The sequence below is a fragment of the Poecilia formosa genome, unplaced genomic scaffold, assembly GCF_000485575.1.
Source record: "Poecilia formosa unplaced genomic scaffold, Poecilia_formosa-5.1.2 Scaffold12, whole genome shotgun sequence".
NCBI lineage: Eukaryota > Metazoa > Chordata > Actinopteri > Cyprinodontiformes > Poeciliidae > Poecilia > Poecilia formosa.
In genome coordinates this window covers 2,182,911-2,202,721 of record NW_006799951.1, presented here as the reverse complement: position 1 = coordinate 2,202,721, position 19,811 = coordinate 2,182,911, and the positions used below count along the sequence as shown (strand labels likewise).

General features: G+C 39.5%; 2 protein-coding genes across 2 annotated transcripts; both read right to left on the bottom strand.

Moving 5' to 3' along the window:
- Nucleotides 1–265: 265 nt before the first annotated feature.
- Nucleotides 266–3,728, bottom strand: LOC103133548 (max-interacting protein 1-like). The gene is made up of 3 exons (XM_007545324.2): nucleotides 3,246–3,728; nucleotides 1,141–1,243; nucleotides 266–951 (listed from the first exon to the last, which is right to left on the bottom strand). The coding sequence occupies exons 1-3, from the start codon at nucleotides 3,478–3,480 to the stop codon at nucleotides 918–920; spliced, it is 372 nt and encodes a 123-aa protein (XP_007545386.1). The 5' UTR covers nucleotides 3,481–3,728; the 3' UTR covers nucleotides 266–917.
- Nucleotides 3,729–9,238: 5,510 nt separating this feature from the next.
- LOC103133547 (gamma-adducin-like) lies at nucleotides 9,239–13,307 on the bottom strand. Its single transcript, XM_007545323.2, has 4 exons — nucleotides 13,197–13,307; nucleotides 12,264–12,387; nucleotides 11,149–11,244; nucleotides 9,239–10,799 (listed from the first exon to the last, which is right to left on the bottom strand). The coding sequence occupies exons 1-4, from the start codon at nucleotides 13,257–13,259 to the stop codon at nucleotides 10,549–10,551; spliced, it is 534 nt and encodes a 177-aa protein (XP_007545385.2). The 5' UTR covers nucleotides 13,260–13,307; the 3' UTR covers nucleotides 9,239–10,548.
- Between the last annotated feature and the right edge of the window lie 6,504 nt (nucleotides 13,308–19,811).

Here is a 19,811-nt window from a genome sequence, read left to right as displayed (position 1 = left end):
TGTTATTAATCGTGTTTCAAATGAAGGCATAAATGTGGGTTGAGATCTCAAAGTTGCTGAAGTCATCTATTGCTGTGCAATCCAGAGACTCCTCTGCAGTCTGAGTGAGCACAATAACTGGCAAAAGGACTCTCAGTATGCCTGCATATAATGGAGTAAAATGTAGGTCAAATCATGATGTCATATCTGCATTGGCCTCCATTTTGTAAATTAGAGTAATCTCTTCTGAATCTTCCTTTAGGGTGTTTCTCTTTTTTTTTGTTTGTTTGAAGGTTGCACTTACACATGCATATGGCTGATGATTTAAGTTTCGAATAAAAGGTTGACTGGCGTTCCTTAGCTCCCCGTTTAAAGCAGAAACCTCATCACGGGGGAAGCAAAAGCAAACGGCAGTCGGCTTTCGCAGCTGGAAATCTTTCAGGAAGGAACCCTGTTGTCTGGAAACGGACGCTTCCCATTTGCTGACTGGGGAAATGTCTGCATGTCCTCGAGGAACAGTGTTGCTACACTGCGGCCGTGCTCTATTTTGCCTTGCAAAAATCTACGCCTATATCCGGTACGGAAACGACAAAGCTCTTCTTTATAAGAGTTCCCTTAAGGTGCTGTGGCGATAAGTTAATTTACAGTCCTGCAGCACATCTTATTTTGAAATTATATGGCTGATGTATTTAGCATTTGCCCAAGATATGCAAATGTGGCTGAGGGAAGGAACGTTGTGGGCTTTTGCACCTGGAGCTCCCATTATGAAACTTGCAGATAAGAATAGACTTTTTTTCTTATTTTTGATTTATTCCTCCTTTCTCTCAAGTTTTATACTCGCTGTCATGCACAAGTGTTAAGCATGCACCAGATTTAGATTTGTTTGTAGTGTGGCTGTCTCGAAAGTTAAAACGTGCATTGAGAGGACCTTGCTTCACTCACCTGTTCTTTTCCAGCTCATTATGTGCTGATCTGTTGAAAGCATTAAAACATTTACTGTCAATTATTTAATTGATAGAGAAACCAGATCCACAGCAGCATAAGCGTACTGTGTGCAAACACCAAACCCAACACACTGAAGCTATAATTCAGTCATTAACAAAGATAATATGACATGATGAGTATTGGGGATCTTGCAGCAAGTCAATCGTGTTAACTTACCTGTTGTGCATATTGTCCACTTTCCTGTTCTTGAATTTGCGATGTTTTTGTTGATGTGCAATCTGTGCTTCAGGGTATGCTGAAGCATAACCATGCTCACATTCTGATAAGAGGGGGGAAAAAAATAAATGGAAATAGAGAATTAATATTTTTATTTTATTGAATCTGCCACAACTACAAAGAAGGGTGAATTTACTTGATAAAAGTGACCAAATATGACCTGAAGTTTACATATTAAATTGTAAAAAGGTCCATGCAATAAAACAAACAACAACAAAAAAAAACTGAATTATGGAAACAAACAAACAAGCAAATGAAAATGTTGATGCTCTGTTGCCAGAACTGACACGGGGTTGTATGAAGCTAAATTTCAGTAACTTCCAACTACATCTGCTAACCGTTGCCGAAGACATTTCTTTCATAGATCAACCAAATATGTATGTTTCTTGATGATAAATCTAATTTTGCAAATATATTTACAGCTATAAGAAAATTATCAAGCGACATAATGCATAGTTTATGTTTAAAGTCTCGAAGTATGACATATGCTATGTTTTAATACAATTTCTGTAGTGTCTCACAATCAAGCGGAGAGTGAAAGTTGTCAAACAGAAAGCTCCCTTTCTATGGCTGACGGTCAGCTACATCTGCAAACGTCTCTTCTTAACAATTCCGGTGTTCTTCCTGTTGGTGCGGGAGACCTTCAAGCAGCTACATGGAGCTGCTATATTGGTTGCATTTTGATAATGATAATCATATTTGTTCTTCGCATGAGTCTGTTAGAAGACCTGCTGTCAGCTACGAACAGGAAACTGAAGCGACAGTTTACACAGGCTCACACAAGATCAAGATCTGGCATAAGCAACATAAAAGAATGATTCCATCCTGACTTATATCTAGATTTCAGGCGATTGGTGACAGCTGGGATGCTTTCTTGATGCTCAAATCATCATTGGAAATCAAATTTATTAACCAATGGAGGCCTGGATTTGGAGCCACACACAAAATTAAAGTGAAATGTTCCCTTTATTTTTTTGAGCAGTGTGTGTAATCACCAAATCTCAAACCAGCTGGGCACATTTTGGATGTGGTGACTCTGGAATGCTATCATGTCAGTATGGACCTAAATATGCTGGAAACAATTAAAACAATACCAGCAAAGGTGTACCCAATAAAGTGACCATTGAGGATATATCTATCAGTTTACAAAAGGTCAGAATAAACGGGAAAAGCTTGTTAAATTGTTCCCTCGCCATAATGTTGTGTCATTATCCTACTCCCCTTTGACAGTAGAATTAGTGTTGGTTTGGGATCCTGTTTCCTACAGTTCCCATGAACCACTATTCTCGGTAACATAAGACGTCAGAAATAAAACCTGCCTGCCATTGGTTAGCTGCTGTGGACCAGGGGTTGGGGACGTGGCTTCCGACCAATAGAAACTTTGCAATTTGTTCCATGCGTAAACCATGTGAACAACACATACAAGGAAGCAGCAGCTTTCAGAGACCAGGGCAGCAGGGCTGATCATTTGGAAAGCCAAGAGGAAATAAAATCCAAATCGGAGTCTCGGTTACGATAGAAGGGCTGTAAACATGACGTATTCCCAGTGAATGTGTAAACTTAAAGGACATAAACCGGGGATAGGTTCTGTTAAATAAAAAAATATATATATAAATGCTAGGCGTAGAAATGGGAAGCCGCAAATAGACTATAATAATGTGGACTCAAGTGCACATAAGGAAGGCTCATTAAAATTGTGCACGTAATTTAAAAAAAAAACAAACAAACAAAAACTAGAAATAATCTAATAGTGGCAAAAAATAATCATCTTAAACAGCAGCGAGAGGCGGCTGCAAGACGTTGCTTCCGATGAACCGATTGTTCTCCCAATTTCCTACTTCAATGCATTTCCAAACTCGTCTGCAAACGAGCCCCGTTTGAATTATGTCAGCCTCAAAAGAGCTCGGGTTTAATAGGAAGCAGCAGGTGAAACGTCGCAGCCGCCGCTCGGGCCAGCAGTGCATCTGTCCGCTGCGCGTCTTTTGTCGCCCTCGCTCTCTATTGTTGTCTGCTCGGCGCATTAAATGTCCCGTTTGTTTACTTACTTCCGTTGCTCTTCTCAGCGCTTTCAATGTAACTGGCCGCATCCAGCAGCACTTGCACGTTCCGCATGAAAGTCCCGATCTGGTCCATTGCGGAACATTTGGAGTAGAAAGCGTCGCTGAAAGAACAGCCGGACATCTCTCCGAATCTCTCCTGCTGCTCCTTGGACGCGTCAGACTCCGACAGGACCTCTTCGCTTCCCAGCTCGCTGCTATGCTGTCGAATGTACTTTACCATTTTACCCCCTCTTCCTTTCACTGAAGGCTCTTTATTATTATTGTTATTATTATTATTATTATTATTACTATTGTGGGGAAGAGCTTGCGCAGAAATGTGCTCCCCTTGTCCTGTGCACGTATGTGTGTGAGTGTGTGTGCTCAGAGCGGATGACTGAAATGAACTAGGCTGGATGGAATTGCAGTCCTTAGCCTTAGCCACTTGCCCTACTTGGTGGATAATCCCTCCCACTAACGCATGCACATTGCATTCATTGTCAACTGTTCCATAATAAATCCTCATTATCAATACTGCAGGAGAACGGCAAATGCGACTATAAAGGCTGCTTGAGCTAGTAGAAAAGCCACGTTATTACATCGTAAAAAGAAAAAAAAAAACAATATATATATATATATTTTTATTTTTTTTTTATTTTGTGCACACTGATTTCTAAGTAATTTGTTGCCATAGTATGAGTTCAACTTTGATGTCATCTGCAGCCATGACAGTCAGTATTCAAATACCTTGTGGCGAAAAAGATCTGTAGCTATTTGTCTGACATTAATCCAGACAAAGCCTTTGCTATTTTTGGTCAGTTAGTTTCTAGTAGATAAACATTAGAACAATAAGCAAAACATTTTCTTTCTTCAAATTCCTGAAACATGTACTTTTTTGTTGTTGTTGTTGTTGTTGCTGTTGTTCCAATTTCCTTAAACTGCATAACTTGTCTGAACTATTATGGCTGTCCTTGCTCAAGCTTCTCTCTATAGTTTGCTTGAATTTTGACAGAACTGATGTATCTGAGTGAAGTTTATAGGTTCACACAACTTTATCACCTCTATTCACATATTCTCCATAAGTGGTCAGGGCTTTGTGATAGACATTTTAAAAATACAGAGTAGTTTTGTGATAGTTATTGTCTGTTTGGAAGACCAATTTGTGCCTAAGCAATAACTTCCTGAAGAAAGTTTGAGCAAATATATGTCCAAAAGTTCAAAAGTTTCTTTTTGACCTGATGTTTACATAGAAAAGTTGCATTCATATAAAAGTGTACCTTTTATTGTAGGTTGCTTATATTTTTCCATGTGAACAACGTACTTGTGAGCATACCATTGTTTGTAGAAATACCCTAAGCTCTATACAAAAGCAAAAAGAAAGCAAACATTTTGTTGACTTTGCTGAGCTCGTTTGTGGAGTTTGTAAAGCAAAGTGCCTGTAACCACGGCTGGTGTTAGTGAACACTGTGACTGCTTAGTCCAGCTGAGAACCACAGGATCACTTGGTTTCAGCTAGGACAGGTTTGCTAATGCACCAGTTACTCACAACTTATACATAGTTACAAAATAATGTAATATATTTTAATATTTTAACAAAGTCATTTATAATCACGAATTTTAAAAAAATTTTGCTCATGCCACAAACTTTCTAGAACTGCTTATAAGAATATAAAAAACAAAAGTATTAGCCTTTTTCTTTAGGACTTGCAAAGCATAGAACCAATCTCCAGTGGTGTGCTCTCTTTGTGTCTTTGAGTTGGATTTTCCAAGTTTCTAGTCAGAATAAAACAAGAAGGGTCCCTTAAAGTTGGAGTTCTGACTGGTGGAGTTGGAGGTCCAGGAGCAGCGCTGACATTGAATCCAGTACGGCTGCTGTGGAAGGTGCAGTTAAAGCTGCAGGTATAAACTATTTATTAGCTCTTCTGATGATTGTTATCTCATTAAAGCAGTGGGAAATAGTGCAGCTCAATCCCTTAAGTATTTAACTTCACAAAAATGAGACAAATACATGCCTATTGATGATTGCTAAAAATCATTGCCGTGATTAATTGCAAGTCTCGGGGATATTTTCCAACTTGCAAATGGAACACAATCCACTTGTGTGATTTTCGAACAAACACAGTCTCTCTGTAAAGGGCACAGATAGAAGTGTACCATCCAAATGAAATTCAGCCTTATGCCCTACATAGTCTTGGGACAGCGCTTGAAACTTACTGGTGTTATGCTTATCACGCTCAGGGCTAAGTTTGTGACATCACCATTTTAAAATAGTGGCTTATTAGATGTTTGCTAAAAATCCCAACAAATTGAAACACTTTTAAGTGGTATGGTTTTATATGTATTCTTTGTATGAAATACAGTCCTCGCAAAACATCCACGCAACTATGTCGCCCATAAGACCTAGTAGCTACATTTAATTTATTTTTTACTCCTAGGTGTTCTCATTGCCTAAAAATCAATGAGATTTTTAGGCAGTGAGTCTGCATTGAGTCTGCTTTCTCAGACTCAAACCAGAAGCCTCTGATTCATTCAGAGCAGATTATTATTCTTTACAAGGCTGAAAAAACTTGAATCTTGACAGAATGCCATAGAACATACCATGCAGGTTTGGTTAGAGGAGCTTGCTAATGCTGGCTAATCAAGAACTGGAACACTGAGCTAGCTTTTGGTATCTTTGGCACTGGCAGTGTGGGAGAGACACCAAGTCCAGCTGGAAAATGAAATCAGCATCTCCATTAAAGTTATCAGCAGAATGAAGCATGAAGTGCTGTAGAATTTCCTGACTGATGGCCATGACCGTGGCTTTCATGAAACACAGTGGATCAACGTCACCAGACAACATGGCATCCCAGAACGTCGCAGTTGGTGATGGTTTGAGGTTTAGGCCTGGCTTGATATGAACTCTGTGACATTTGTGTCCCACATGTGGATTGGTCTATGCTGAGTGGCCCCAACCGTACTTATTAGGCTTCTCAGCATTCTGGTATGGATTTTGCTGGACAATTGTCACATGGCTGCGGTTCTCCTGGTTGCACTTTTCCCTATCATATTTTGTTTTCCCTTTACACTCAACTTCCTATTAATATGCTTGGATACCTCACTCTGTGAACATCCAGCTTCATTAGCAGTGACGTTTTGTATCTTACTCTCATTGTGGACGATGTATGTGATTGTCTTCTGGACATCTTTGTAGTCAGAGAGAATTATGGCAATTACGTAACATTTGTACATTGAAAATGTTTTTTTTTTTTTTATTGGCTGTGTGTGAGGTTAAAATTTCTGAGACACTGAATTTAGGGTTTTTATTATCTGTTAGCTTGAAACAGGTAACTGTGTGATTAATATAAATACTACATGAGTTCCACTTTCTGAAGTGACAAAATACGCTAAGCTTTTTCACTGTTTTCCCATTTTTAAAGATGTACCTGTGCTAATATTTTTCGCTTCACTTAATGTCCTCAAAGCACTTTAAATTCCCATTACGGTGGAAAGAACATAGGAAAGTTGTGAAAGTATATTTAATATATCAGTGAGCACAACCCATCCTTTCTGTCATCTCCATGTGTCTGGTGGTGACAATGACCTCACTGATGTTTAATGTTATCTCCTGTTTCATAAAGCTAACCTTGAAACAAAAGCTCTTTTCAGTTTGACGTCTGTTTGCTGTTTGTTGCTTTTGTCAGATGATGAAGTCATGTTCCCCCTTCGCTACGAGAGATGGCGGAGAACAGAGGGGAAAGGAGCTCGCTTGCCTTTACGAGGCCAGCCATGCGTGCGCCGCCGTGTTGTGGCTCTGAGACAATAGGTGCAGATGGCTCGCCTGCTGCAGATGTGGCCAGGCCTGTAACGGACGACCGAGTGAAAGAGAGTTCACCCTCCCATGTAGCTTATATCAGCCGCCTGGTGAGGCCTGGAGCCCTGATACCTCATAATCTGGTCAATAGAGGCAAAGATGCTCATTTGCATTTCTGCCGGTTTGCACGTTTAAAAACTCCACTTTACCGAGTTTTTCACTGCTGCAGCAGCTCTGATGTGTGCAACTCAGACATCACCCTCTGCTCCAATAGCTCTCTGAACCAGTGTGCTCAAAAAGGACAGATTTGCACTGAGAGATCAGTGGGGGAGGGAACCTAAAAGTGTTTCACCAGAAAAAAAAAAAAAGCTTCATCTGTGCTGTGAGGCTTGTGTGCCGACTGGCTGAGTGATAGCCAGGGAGTGGAAAGCTGACCCGCGGTAGGTTGGTGTAGAATGTGACCCCAACTGGAGTAATCTGAAAAGCCTGAGGATTACACCAGTGGCTCTCCTGTCATCATAGCAGAGGCAAAGACACACGGTGCTGCTTATTTTTTAAACTGAAAAACACATTATCTCTCTAGCTATCTAGATATCTATTTATCTGGTCTCAGATAAACTGAGTTACGTGTGTAGCTCCGTTTTAACCCATTCCACTGTGGCTCATGCTATAACTTTAATGGTTGTCGTCCCTACCTAGGATGAGACAAAGGATGAGTTGTGCTCATTGAGATGTTAAATACACTTTTCACAACTTTGCTATGTTCTTGCCACCATTACAGGAGTTAAGGGTGCTTTGAGAATATAAAGTAACAGCAAAAAAAAAAAAAGGGAAAAAAAATAAGGTTTTCTTCAAGGATTGCCATCTTCACATCAGTTGTGAACAGCTTCCCTGTCCATACTGAGGCGTAGCGTGTTGAGGGAAAGGTGTTTTGCATGTTGGGCCAAAACGTCAGATCTTGATTTGATCTGTCATCTTCAACATGTTTACTATTCGACTTGTGGAAAACTACAAATGAGACGCATTGTGGCTTTTTTTTCCCCAACAGATCGTCTTACCTTATAGATCTCTGCTGCTCTTCCAGAGTCACTGTAGTCATGTTGGCTGCTTCTCTCATTAATGATCCGTCTTGGTAACTTTCCATTTATGCTGTACTCTTTATGATTTCTGGGCTACTGATTGAACACGGGATTTTGAGGTTCTCAACATGTGGGAAACTGTTGTCTTCTTTAACTTTAGTTCTTGGTCTCAATGATGCTTTAATTAATTTTCTCTTTCAAATCTCAAGATCTTCATAAAACAGCTTTATTCATGTCAAGTTATTACAAATGCTCTCCAAGTACTGTTTTGTTCAAAAATGTTTGTAAAAGTATAATTTTCTCTGTGTTGGTCCATCAAATAATATTCCAACGAAATACATAAAGATTTGTAGTTCAATGTGAAAAAATGTAAAAGGTTCATAGCATACTGGTGGTCTGTTGATTCTATAGTTGTTTCTCGACAATAGAGACCCTTTGTCCAGAGGTCAGAGCTCAACGCTGCTACAGGTCAGACATTTGTCACCTGCTCTTTACCCTCTGCAGCCTGCTGCAGACAGGGCAGAAACTAAACTGAGCTTTGTTATCCACATGCTCATTTTAGCAAATATGGAGTCTGATGGTGGTCAAGCACAAAAATGGTAAAAATCTAATAAATGGAAAGATGCATTTACAGCCTTAACAGAAAAAAAAAATACTAATCTTCCTCTCCATGTGTTTTATGGAGGTGTGTGCGTGTGTGTGTGGTTTAAGGGGGTCGTGAAGGTGCAGATCCTGTCACTTCCCCCACCACGAACACCTGTTGGAGACACCAAATCCCCTCTTTTGTCTTCACAGCCCCCACACTCAGGGTTTTACCATGACAACGCTCATTCATATCATGGCTGAAGGCTGATTATGCAGCTTCACATGGGCAATTATCACCAGACGGAATGAATGCGTTGTTTTCTGATGGTTGGGGGGGAGAGTTTAGTGCATTTTAAGAAGGGGGGGACTGTTGAGAAAAGCTTTATTTTAAATGGGAAGTGTAATTTTGTCTAGCCAAAAAAAAAAAAAAAAAAAAAAAAAATCTAAATCAAATTGCATCTTTTTCTTTTCTGCATGTCAGTGGATTTTGGATTTTAAAAATGAGTTGCATATCTTATTAGAAAAGGACGAGAAGTGAGAACAACTTACGGAAGAAATGTTTTATTCAGCTAGAAGGCAGTATTAAAAAGGCCAACACTGAAATAAGGCAATACAAAGAGCAATGTAAACAAAAGGGGAAACACAAGCACACACTAGCAATACAAATGTAAACGCAAAAAAAATAAAATAAAATATGGAGCTTAATCAAAGTAAGTAAAGCTACATTGTAATACAGGGAGTGTTAAAATATTGATATTAGATTGTTCTGTCACGTTTTTAAAGAGTCGTTTCCATTTGGCTTAGCATAACAAAGGAACTGCACAAAAACAAAACTATTTACAAAAAAAAGTTCACTCCCTTTGGGTTCAAACTCATCATTCACATTATTGACTGGGTTAAAAATATACAATCCTCCATTGTACTTCATGAAAAACTCCAACAGTGAGCAAGAAGAAAAGCTTTACAGCCCGATACCTTCATTTTGACAAGTTTAACAAACAAAACCAAGTCCTCCAATCCACTTGCTGCAATCCACACTTGGCACTTACATAACTGCCATCCCATAATATATAAAAAAGTAGCTATTAGTAAAAGTCAAAGTCATAAACAGTCACTTAATCAGCTTCCTCTATTAGTCACAGTTCGATTCCTCATCACGAATACCGTAAAAGCAGCAAACATGTGAACACGTGTAGAAAACGACATGGATTGATACCGTCCGATTCATCACAGCATGTTTTAGTGTGTGAGTAAATAAAGGCCATCAAATCATTTACTACCAAACACTATACTGTTATACATGTCATATAAACCCACGTATATTATTACATGTAAATATAACTACGATTAGATTCAAAGATCAAATACAAATCATACTGTTTCTAAAGCTAAACATCGTTAGAACGTTAAAACTTTTAAAACTACTTCTGTCACTGTTAGCTAAACGTGTTTTTAGAAAATCCTAGATTGCCGAATACATTCAACAATTTGTGCAATAATAAGAAACACACGACAGTTTAAGGGATTCCAACTTGATGTTTCATTGTATGAACTACACTTTATGATACAGATGACAGCCCATTATAAACATGGGTAAGAAGTATAGGAATGCCGTTTTGCATTCGCTAGTGATCTGATTTACGATTCATTTGAAGCTCTCAGTGGTCAGTCACAAATTAATAAAAAAAAAATATATTGAAAGAACTTGGAAAGATAGCTGTGAATAAGGGGAAACACACAGAAGGCTCTCCTATCAGACCATTTCTCTTATTTCACTTCCCTTCAACACAACGAAAATAAGGCTTTCATTTCACGCTTTCCCCCCCTCATGTAAAAAAAAAAAAAAAAAAAAAACTCAAGCTTCCGTCTTTCCCTTCTCCTCCTTCTTTTTCTTACTCTTTTTTAGGAATGAGGGAGTGCGGAACTTGTTTTTCTTTTTCTTGGGGGACTTGCTCTGGCTCTCTGGGGTCTGGGCCTCCCCCGTCTTCTCCCTCGTTGTTATGGAGATTTCCACTGTTTCTGAAGTGCTCACGCTCAGCTTGGATACCTCGATGCTCAGATCCTCCTCCAGCTCAGACAAGTGGTCCTTACCGTTGGGTATTGAATCTGTTGACACATAAGACAGAGTCGGAGACGAGCTGCAGAAAGCGCCTCATTTAATCACGAGCTAAACCATCAATTTGCTATACTGTGATTTACAAAAGCATTCCTGCTCCTTGGATTTGATCATATTTTAAAGTAAAATTAGATCGACAGACAGATTGATTATACATTTTATATGGTGGGGTCAGAGTAAGCGGGGGGGGGATGTTTCTGATTTGTACTTATTAGGACTTTTTCCATTTTACTTCACAGCTACGTTCTACTTTCAATCACATACGACCCTACTATGTTGACGTGTGAAAATATCCAAGGAGCATGAATCATTTTGTGAGACAGCTGATTTTCCGGTTACCTTGTTTCGCTGGTGTCATTATCGGAGAAAGTGACAGGGAGATGGTGGAGCCATCGAATGTGGTCATCTCATCAGCATCAGTTGCATCTTCATCCTCTACAAAAGACATGAAATCATAAAAGGGCGGTTAACCATCCAACGTGGCAGCCACTCCTTCGTCTGATAGTTGCTCAGACGCTGTCAGCGTCGCAACGCACAAACCAAAGTAACCCAAACCAAAATTATTAAACAAGCTGCACAGATCTGCTAAAGCTGACGTGTTTCAGAAATGACACGTTATTAAGGGAAATAAAGGTGACACTCTGCTGCACAGTCGTAAACACATTCCTCTCCTGCACGCACATTTCATTCCCGCCTGCAGTAACAACCGAGACATGAAGGGTTTGACAAGATTGAAGTCTTTGCTGCTCGTCCCTCATCGTCCTGTGAGCCGACTGAACAGCGCCGAGCACAGGCTGACAGCTGTGTGTCCCAACGCTTGTTTGCAGGAAACTTCAAGGTTTCCTGCTCATCTTGCCTTAAAGTTTCCCCCGGCAGAAATGATCCCACTCTGGGGTGGACTAATGAACTGCCTGGAAGACAATCTAATAAGCTGCTGTGTACAGGTGCATCTCCATGTATTATAATATCATCTCAATATATTACAATATTAATTACAAAAATTATGTATTTAGCGATTCAGTTTGTTATGTAGATTTGCTACATAGCAAACTGGGTTTGGTTTCTGCTCATTTTGATAGTTGGTGCTTACGGCTAATGGAAAGTCATAATTTAGTTCCTAAGAAAAAAAAGGTTATATTACATGAACCCAATGAAAATTGTTTCATTACAGAGACAGAGGCACCCTCCAGTGACACTTGTGTTTTATTGGAGGGAGCGGCGGTGAACCAATCAGCCCCGATTTCTTACATTTTGGGTGATTGAGGATCGGGCGGTATCTACAAGTGAAAGCAATCTTATCTACCGTCAGAAAGATCTGAAAATCAGACACTGTTCCCTTTTGCTCTGCCATGGGAGACACAATCTGATCACTGTAATGACAATACTACTACTTCTGCTGATACTACTACTAATAATAACAGTAATAATAATAATAACAACAACAACAATAATACCTTCTTCCCCTTGCTGCTTTCTTTCCACCAGGCTCTTATATTCTTCCAGCTCCTTCTCGGTGAGATCATTGAAGGGGTTGGGAGGAAGAGTCCGGGTCAGCTCCTCATCTTCAATGATGAAAGCCTGGAGGAAAGAGAAGTCAAATTTTATCACTGTAATTTCTAGACTTATAAGCTGCTACTTTTCCCCCCCCCGCATCCTGTGGACAGCTGTGATGCAGTTAATATGCGACTTTTCACCAACGGGTTTCAAAAGGCTGGACCGACAAAGGCGTGATAAAGACGACAGCACAAGCGAAAAGTGAATTTGCCTCAAGATGGAAGCGAAATCGAACGCGAGGTTGAGGATGTGTGGGAGAGGCCGTTCAAATCCGACACAGAAGACGACGATTCCAGTGGTTTCGTGAAGGAGGAATATGAAGAGAATAATCTGTGATTTTTCCTGGTAGGCTGCTGTATTTTTGTTTTAAGCCGCCGTGTTTCAGACACTGTTTGGAAAGAGCATTTAAGATATATATTTGTGCTACTGGTATGTATTTCATTAAAAGTTGCACATTTCTCACTGAGCAGACATCAAAATCCAATGCAGTGAAATCTGCTGTGGTGAACAATGTATTTGCAGTTCTTAATTGTTTGGATTTCATAAAATTGTACACATGATAGTTTACAGCTTCTATTGGTCAACATGGTGCAGTACCAGTTAAAATAGCAGGAGACAAAATGCTACTGTCAGTGCAGAATACTTTAGGCCAGGTTTAGATTGATGTTGAGGTTTAAACGCTTATCTTAATTTAAGGTTCTCCTTAAGAGGACTCCTTTACGTAGAACTACGTTTCCATGAAGCTATGTTCAACATGCATAAGGAAAGGACAAAAGCTGGCAAACTGCAGTTACAGGTACTGAACTCTTAACATCACATAAGCGTATACTCACTGGTCCAGGTTTGGTGTCCACTACAATGCCTGCCAGTAATTGAGATTTTGGTCCTGGAGTCATCTGATCACCCCTGTGTTGTTCCTTTATCTGAGAAAACACATTTAAAAAAAAAAATGCATATACAAACATTTTGACAGGATTTTAGAACAATACAACACTGGTAAAAACAAGGAACATAAAGCTGTTTACTAAGTGGATTCATCAACTCAACATAGATCCTTTTGGATACTTGGGATAAATATGTTTTATGTCATACAGATGTTTGTAATATATAAAAGTCGAGAGAAATATCTGTTAATATTCACGTTTTATTCAGCTCACAAACTATGGAGCAAATGTAGGATACCCAGTTAGTATAATAATACAAAACAAAGGATATTTTGAATTACTTTCTAAGTGCTATAGGCACCAAAATGTATTCTGGTCACTATGAAGCAATGTGGTCATACTGAGCGAATTTGTGTTAGTTACTTCTTGTGAAGTTCAAAGTAAAAAGATCTCCGGACTCTATTCACTCAAGAAATGAGATTCTGTAACCAAACCTCCCTTTTCCCAGAGATAGAATCAGCTGACATTTCTCTTTTTCTCTCTCGTTTTATTTGGGATAGAGACGTCTCAGAGAACCATTACGAGTCTTAAGTCATTGTTTGGCTTTCCAATGCTACTCTAACGAGGCAGTTTGTTGATTTAGCTGAAAAACCTGGTCTGCCAAAATCAGGATTAGAGACTGATGAATTATTCTGCCTGAAAATCGACCAAGTGGATTATGTGTTAGTTTGAGCTAATCTGTTTTATATGAATAGTTCACTGTTCAGAACAGCAATTATATCAGAACGTCAAAGGAAAACGAACGTACTGCATATAGATTTTTTTTATGTTTGCATATTCTTTTCAATGTGTTAAGATGCATCTTTTATTTTATTTTTTTTTACTTCCTGTGTTCACATAAAAATGTATATAGATTTTTTAAATGATCACTTATTCTTATAAAAGTAAATAGTCACATATATTCATTCATATTAGTGTTAAAATACAAATTTACAGTTGGGTTTTTTTATTTGCTAGTATTAAAATTTTTCATTTTGTTTATAATTTAANGAAGCGACAGTTTACACAGGCTCACACAAGATCAAGATCTGGCATAAGCAACATAAAAGAATGATTCCATCCTGACTTATATCTAGATTTCAGGCGATTGGTGACAGCTGGGATGCTTTCTTGATGCTCAAATCATCATTGGAAATCAAATTTATTAACCAATGGAGGCCTGGATTTGGAGCCACACACAAAATTAAAGTGAAATGTTCCCTTTATTTTTTTGAGCAGTGTGTGTAATCACCAAATCTCAAACCAGCTGGGCACATTTTGGATGTGGTGACTCTGGAATGCTATCATGTCAGTATGGACCTAAATATGCTGGAAACAATTAAAACAATACCAGCAAAGGTGTACCTAATAAAGTGGCCATTGAGGATATATCTATCAGTTTACAAAAGGTCAGAATAAACGGGAAAAGCTTGTTAAATTGTTCCCTCGCCATAATGTTGTGTCATTATCCTACTCCCCTTTGACAGTAGAATTAGTGTTGGTTTGGGATCCTGTTTCCTACAGTTCCCATGAACCACTATTCTCGGTAACATAAGACGTCAGAAATAAAACCTGCCTGCCATTGGTTAGCTGCTGTGGACCAGGGGTTGGGGACGTGGCTTCCGACCAATAGAAACTTTGCAATTTGTTCCATGCGTAAACCATGTGAACAACACATACAAGGAAGCAGCAGCTTTCAGAGACCAGGGCAGCAGGGCTGATCATTTGGAAAGCCAAGAGGAAATAAAATCCAAATCGGAGTCTCGGTTACGATAGAAGGGCTGTAAACATGACGTATTCCCAGTGAATGTGTAAACTTAAAGGACATAAACCGGGGATAGGTTCTGTTAAATAAAAAAATATATATATAAATGCTAGGCGTAGAAATGGGAAGCCGCAAATAGGCTATAATAATGTGGACTCAAGTGCACATAAGGAAGGCTCATTAAAATTGTGCACGTAATTTAAAAAAAAAACAAACAAACAAAAACTAGAAATAATCTAATAGTGGCAAAAAATAATCATCTTAAACAGCAGCGAGAGGCGGCTGCAAGACGTTGCTTCCGATGAACCGATTGTTCTCCCAATTTCCTACTTCAATGCATTTCCAAACTCGTCTGCAAACGAGCCCCGTTTGAAATGTGTCAGCCTCAAAAGAGCTCGGGTTTAATAGGAAGCAGCAGGTGAAACGTCGCAGCCGCCGCTCGGGCCAGCAGTGCAATCTGTCCGCTGCGCGTCTTTTGTCGCCCTCGCTCTCTATTGTTGTCTGCTCGGCGCATTAAATGTCCCGTTTGTTTACTTACTTCCGTTGCTCTTCTCAGCGCTTTCAATGTAACTGGCCGCATCCAGCAGCACTTGCACGTTCCGCATGAAAGTCCCGATCTGGTCCATTGCGGAACATTTGGAGTAGAAAGCGTCGCTGAAAGAACAGCCGGACATCTCTCCGAATCTCTCCTGCTGCTCCTTGGACGCGTCAGACTCCGACAGGACCTCTTCGCTTCCCAGCTCGCTGCTATGCTGTCGAATGTACTTTACCATTTTACCCCCTCTTCCTTTCACTGAAGGCTCTTTATTATTATTGTTATTATTATTATTATTATTATTACTATTGTGGGGAAGAGCTTGCGCAGAAATGTGCTCCCCTTGTCCTGTGCACGTATGTGTGTGAGTGTGTGTGCTCAGAGCGGATGACTGAAATGAACTAGGCTGGATGGAATTGCAGTCCTTAGCCTTAGCCACTTGCCCTACTTGGTGGATAATCCCTCCCACTAACGCATGCACATTGCATTCATTGTCAACTGTTCCATAATAAATCCTCATTATCAATACTGCAGGAGAACGGCAAATGCGACTATAAAGGCTGCTTGAGCTAGTAGAAAAGCCACGTTATTACATCGTAAAAAGAAAAAAAAAAACAATATATATATATATATTTTTATTTTTTTTTTATTTTGTGCACACTGATTTCTAAGTAATTTGTTGCCATAGTATGAGTTCAACTTTGATGTCATCTGCAGCCATGACAGTCAGTATTCAAATACCTTGTGGCGAAAAAGATCTGTAGCTATTTGTCTGACATTAATCCAGACAAAGCCTTTGCTATTTTTGGTCAGTTAGTTTCTAGTAGATAAACATTAGAACAATAAGCAAAACATTTTCTTTCTTCAAATTCCTGAAACATGTACTTTTTTGTTGTTGTTGTTGTTGTTGCTGTTGTTCCAATTTCCTTAAACTGCATAACTTGTCTGAACTATTATGGCTGTCCTTGCTCAAGCTTCTCTCTATAGTTTGCTTGAATTTTGACAGAACTGATGTATCTGAGTGAAGTTTATAGGTTCACACAACTTTATCACCTCTATTCACATATTCTCCATAAGTGGTCAGGGCTTTGTGATAGACATTTTAAAAATACAGAGTAGTTTTGTGATAGTTATTGTCTGTTTGGAAGACCAATTTGTGCCTAAGCAATAACTTCCTGAAGAAAGTTTGAGCAAATATATGTCCAAAAGTTCAAAAGTTTCTTTTTGACCTGATGTTTACATAGAAAAGTTGCATTCATATAAAAGTGTACCTTTTATTGTAGGTTGCTTATATTTTTCCATGTGAACAACGTACTTGTGAGCATACCATTGTTTGTAGAAATACCCTAAGCTCTATACAAAAGCAAAAAGAAAGCAAACATTTTGTTGACTTTGCTGAGCTCGTTTGTGGAGTTTGTAAAGCAAAGTGCCTGTAACCACGGCTGGTGTTAGTGAACACTGTGACTGCTTAGTCCAGCTGAGAACCACAGGATCACTTGGTTTCAGCTAGGACAGGTTTGCTAATGCACCAGTTACTCACAACTTATACATAGTTACAAAATAATGTAATATATTTTAATATTTTAACAAAGTCATTTATAATCACGAATTTTAAAAAAATTTTGCTCATGCCACAAACTTTCTAGAACTGCTTATAAGAATATAAAAAACAAAAGTATTAGCCTTTTTCTTTAGGACTTGCAAAGCATAGAACCAATCTCCAGTGGTGTGCTCTCTTTGTGTCTTTGAGTTGGATTTTCCAAGTTTCTAGTCAGAATAAAACAAGAAGGGTCCCTTAAAGTTGGAGTTCTGACTGGTGGAGTTGGAGGTCCAGGAGCAGCGCTGACATTGAATCCAGTACGGCTGCTGTGGAAGGTGCAGTTAAAGCTGCAGGTATAAACTATTTATTAGCTCTTCTGATGATTGTTATCTCATTAAAGCAGTGGGAAATAGTGCAGCTCAATCCCTTAAGTATTTAACTTCACAAAAATGAGACAAATACATGCCTATTGATGATTGCTAAAAATCATTGCCGTGATTAATTGCAAGTCTCGGGGATATTTTCCAACTTGCAAATGGAACACAATCCACTTGTGTGATTTTCGAACAAACACAGTCTCTCTGTAAAGGGCACAGATAGAAGTGTACCATCCAAATGAAATTCAGCCTTATGCCCTACATAGTCTTGGGACAGCGCTTGAAACTTACTGGTGTTATGCTTATCACGCTCAGGGCTAAGTTTGTGACATCACCATTTTAAAATAGTGGCTTATTAGATGTTTGCTAAAAATCCCAACAAATTGAAACACTTTTAAGTGGTATGGTTTTATATGTATTCTTTGTATGAAATACAGTCCTCGCAAAACATCCACGCAACTATGTCGCCCATAAGACCTAGTAGCTACATTTAATTTATTTTTTACTCCTAGGTGTTCTCATTGCCTAAAAATCAATGAGATTTTTAGGCAGTGAGTCTGCATTGAGTCTGCTTTCTCAGACTCAAACCAGAAGCCTCTGATTCATTCAGAGCAGATTATTATTCTTTACAAGGCTGAAAAAACTTGAATCTTGACAGAATGCCATAGAACATACCATGCAGGTTTGGTTAGAGGAGCTTGCTAATGCTGGCTAATCAAGAACTGGAACACTGAGCTAGCTTTTGGTATCTTTGGCACTGGCAGTGTGGGAGAGACACCAAGTCCAGCTGGAAAATGAAATCAGCATCTCCATTAAAGTTATCAGCAGAATGAAGCATGAAGTGCTGTAGAATTTCCTGACTGATGGCCATGACCGTGGCTTTCATGAAACACAGTGGATCAACGTCACCAGACAACATGGCATCCCAGAACGTCGCAGTTGGTGATGGTTTGAGGTTTAGGCCTGGCTTGATATGAACTCTGTGACATTTGTGTCCCACATGTGGATTGGTCTATGCTGAGTGGCCCCAACCGTACTTATTAGGCTTCTCAGCATTCTGGTATGGATTTTGCTGGACAATTGTCACATGGCTGCGGTTCTCCTGGTTGCACTTTTCCCTATCATATTTTGTTTTCCCTTTACACTCAACTTCCTATTAATATGCTTGGATACCTCACTCTGTGAACATCCAGCTTCATTAGCAGTGACGTTTTGTATCTTACTCTCATTGTGGACGATGTATGTGATTGTCTTCTGGACATCTTTGTAGTCAGAGAGAATTATGGCAATTACGTAACATTTGTACATTGAAAATGTTTTTTTTTTTTTTATTGGCTGTGTGTGAGGTTAAAATTTCTGAGACACTGAATTTAGGGTTTTTATTATCTGTTAGCTTGAAACAGGTAACTGTGTGATTAATATAAATACTACATGAGTTCCACTTTCTGAAGTGACAAAATACGCTAAGCTTTTTCACTGTTTTCCCATTTTTAAAGATGTACCTGTGCTAATATTTTTCGCTTCACTTAATGTCCTCAAAGCACTTTAAATTCCCATTACGGTGGAAAGAACATAGGAAAGTTGTGAAAGTATATTTAATATATCAGTGAGCACAACCCATCCTTTCTGTCATCTCCATGTGTCTGGTGGTGACAATGACCTCACTGATGTTTAATGTTATCTCCTGTTTCATAAAGCTAACCTTGAAACAAAAGCTCTTTTCAGTTTGACGTCTGTTTGCTGTTTGTTGCTTTTGTCAGATGATGAAGTCATGTTCCCCCTTCGCTACGAGAGATGGCGGAGAACAGAGGGGAAAGGAGCTCGCTTGCCTTTACGAGGCCAGCCATGCGTGCGCCGCCGTGTTGTGGCTCTGAGACAATAGGTGCAGATGGCTCGCCTGCTGCAGATGTGGCCAGGCCTGTAACGGACGACCGAGTGAAAGAGAGTTCACCCTCCCATGTAGCTTATATCAGCCGCCTGGTGAGGCCTGGAGCCCTGATACCTCATAATCTGGTCAATAGAGGCAAAGATGCTCATTTGCATTTCTGCCGGTTTGCACGTTTAAAAACTCCACTTTACCGAGTTTTTCACTGCTGCAGCAGCTCTGATGTGTGCAACTCAGACATCACCCTCTGCTCCAATAGCTCTCTGAACCAGTGTGCTCAAAAAGGACAGATTTGCACTGAGAGATCAGTGGGGGAGGGAACCTAAAAGTGTTTCACCAGAAAAAAAAAAAAAGCTTCATCTGTGCTGTGAGGCTTGTGTGCCGACTGGCTGAGTGATAGCCAGGGAGTGGAAAGCTGACCCG

Coding starts and splice junctions, on each gene's coding strand:
- LOC103133548 (XM_007545324.2), bottom strand. CDS start 3,480: ATGGTAAAGTACATTCGACAGCATAGCAGCGAGCTGGGAAGCGAAGAG. Junction 1,244..3,245: donor CGCTGAGAAGAGCAACGGAA/GTAAGTAAACAA, acceptor CCCTCTTATCAG/AATGTGAGCATGGTTATGCT. Junction 952..1,140: donor GTGGACAATATGCACAACAG/GTAAGTTAACAC, acceptor TGCTTTCAACAG/ATCAGCACATAATGAGCTGG.
- LOC103133547 (XM_007545323.2), bottom strand. CDS start 13,259: ATGACTCCAGGACCAAAATCTCAATTACTGGCAGGCATTGTAGTGGAC. Junction 12,388..13,196: donor TGGACACCAAACCTGGACCA/GTGAGTATACGC, acceptor TCTTTCCTCCAG/GCTTTCATCATTGAAGATGA. Junction 10,800..11,148: donor AATGACACCAGCGAAACAAG/GTAACCGGAAAA, acceptor ATGTGTCAACAG/ATTCAATACCCAACGGTAAG.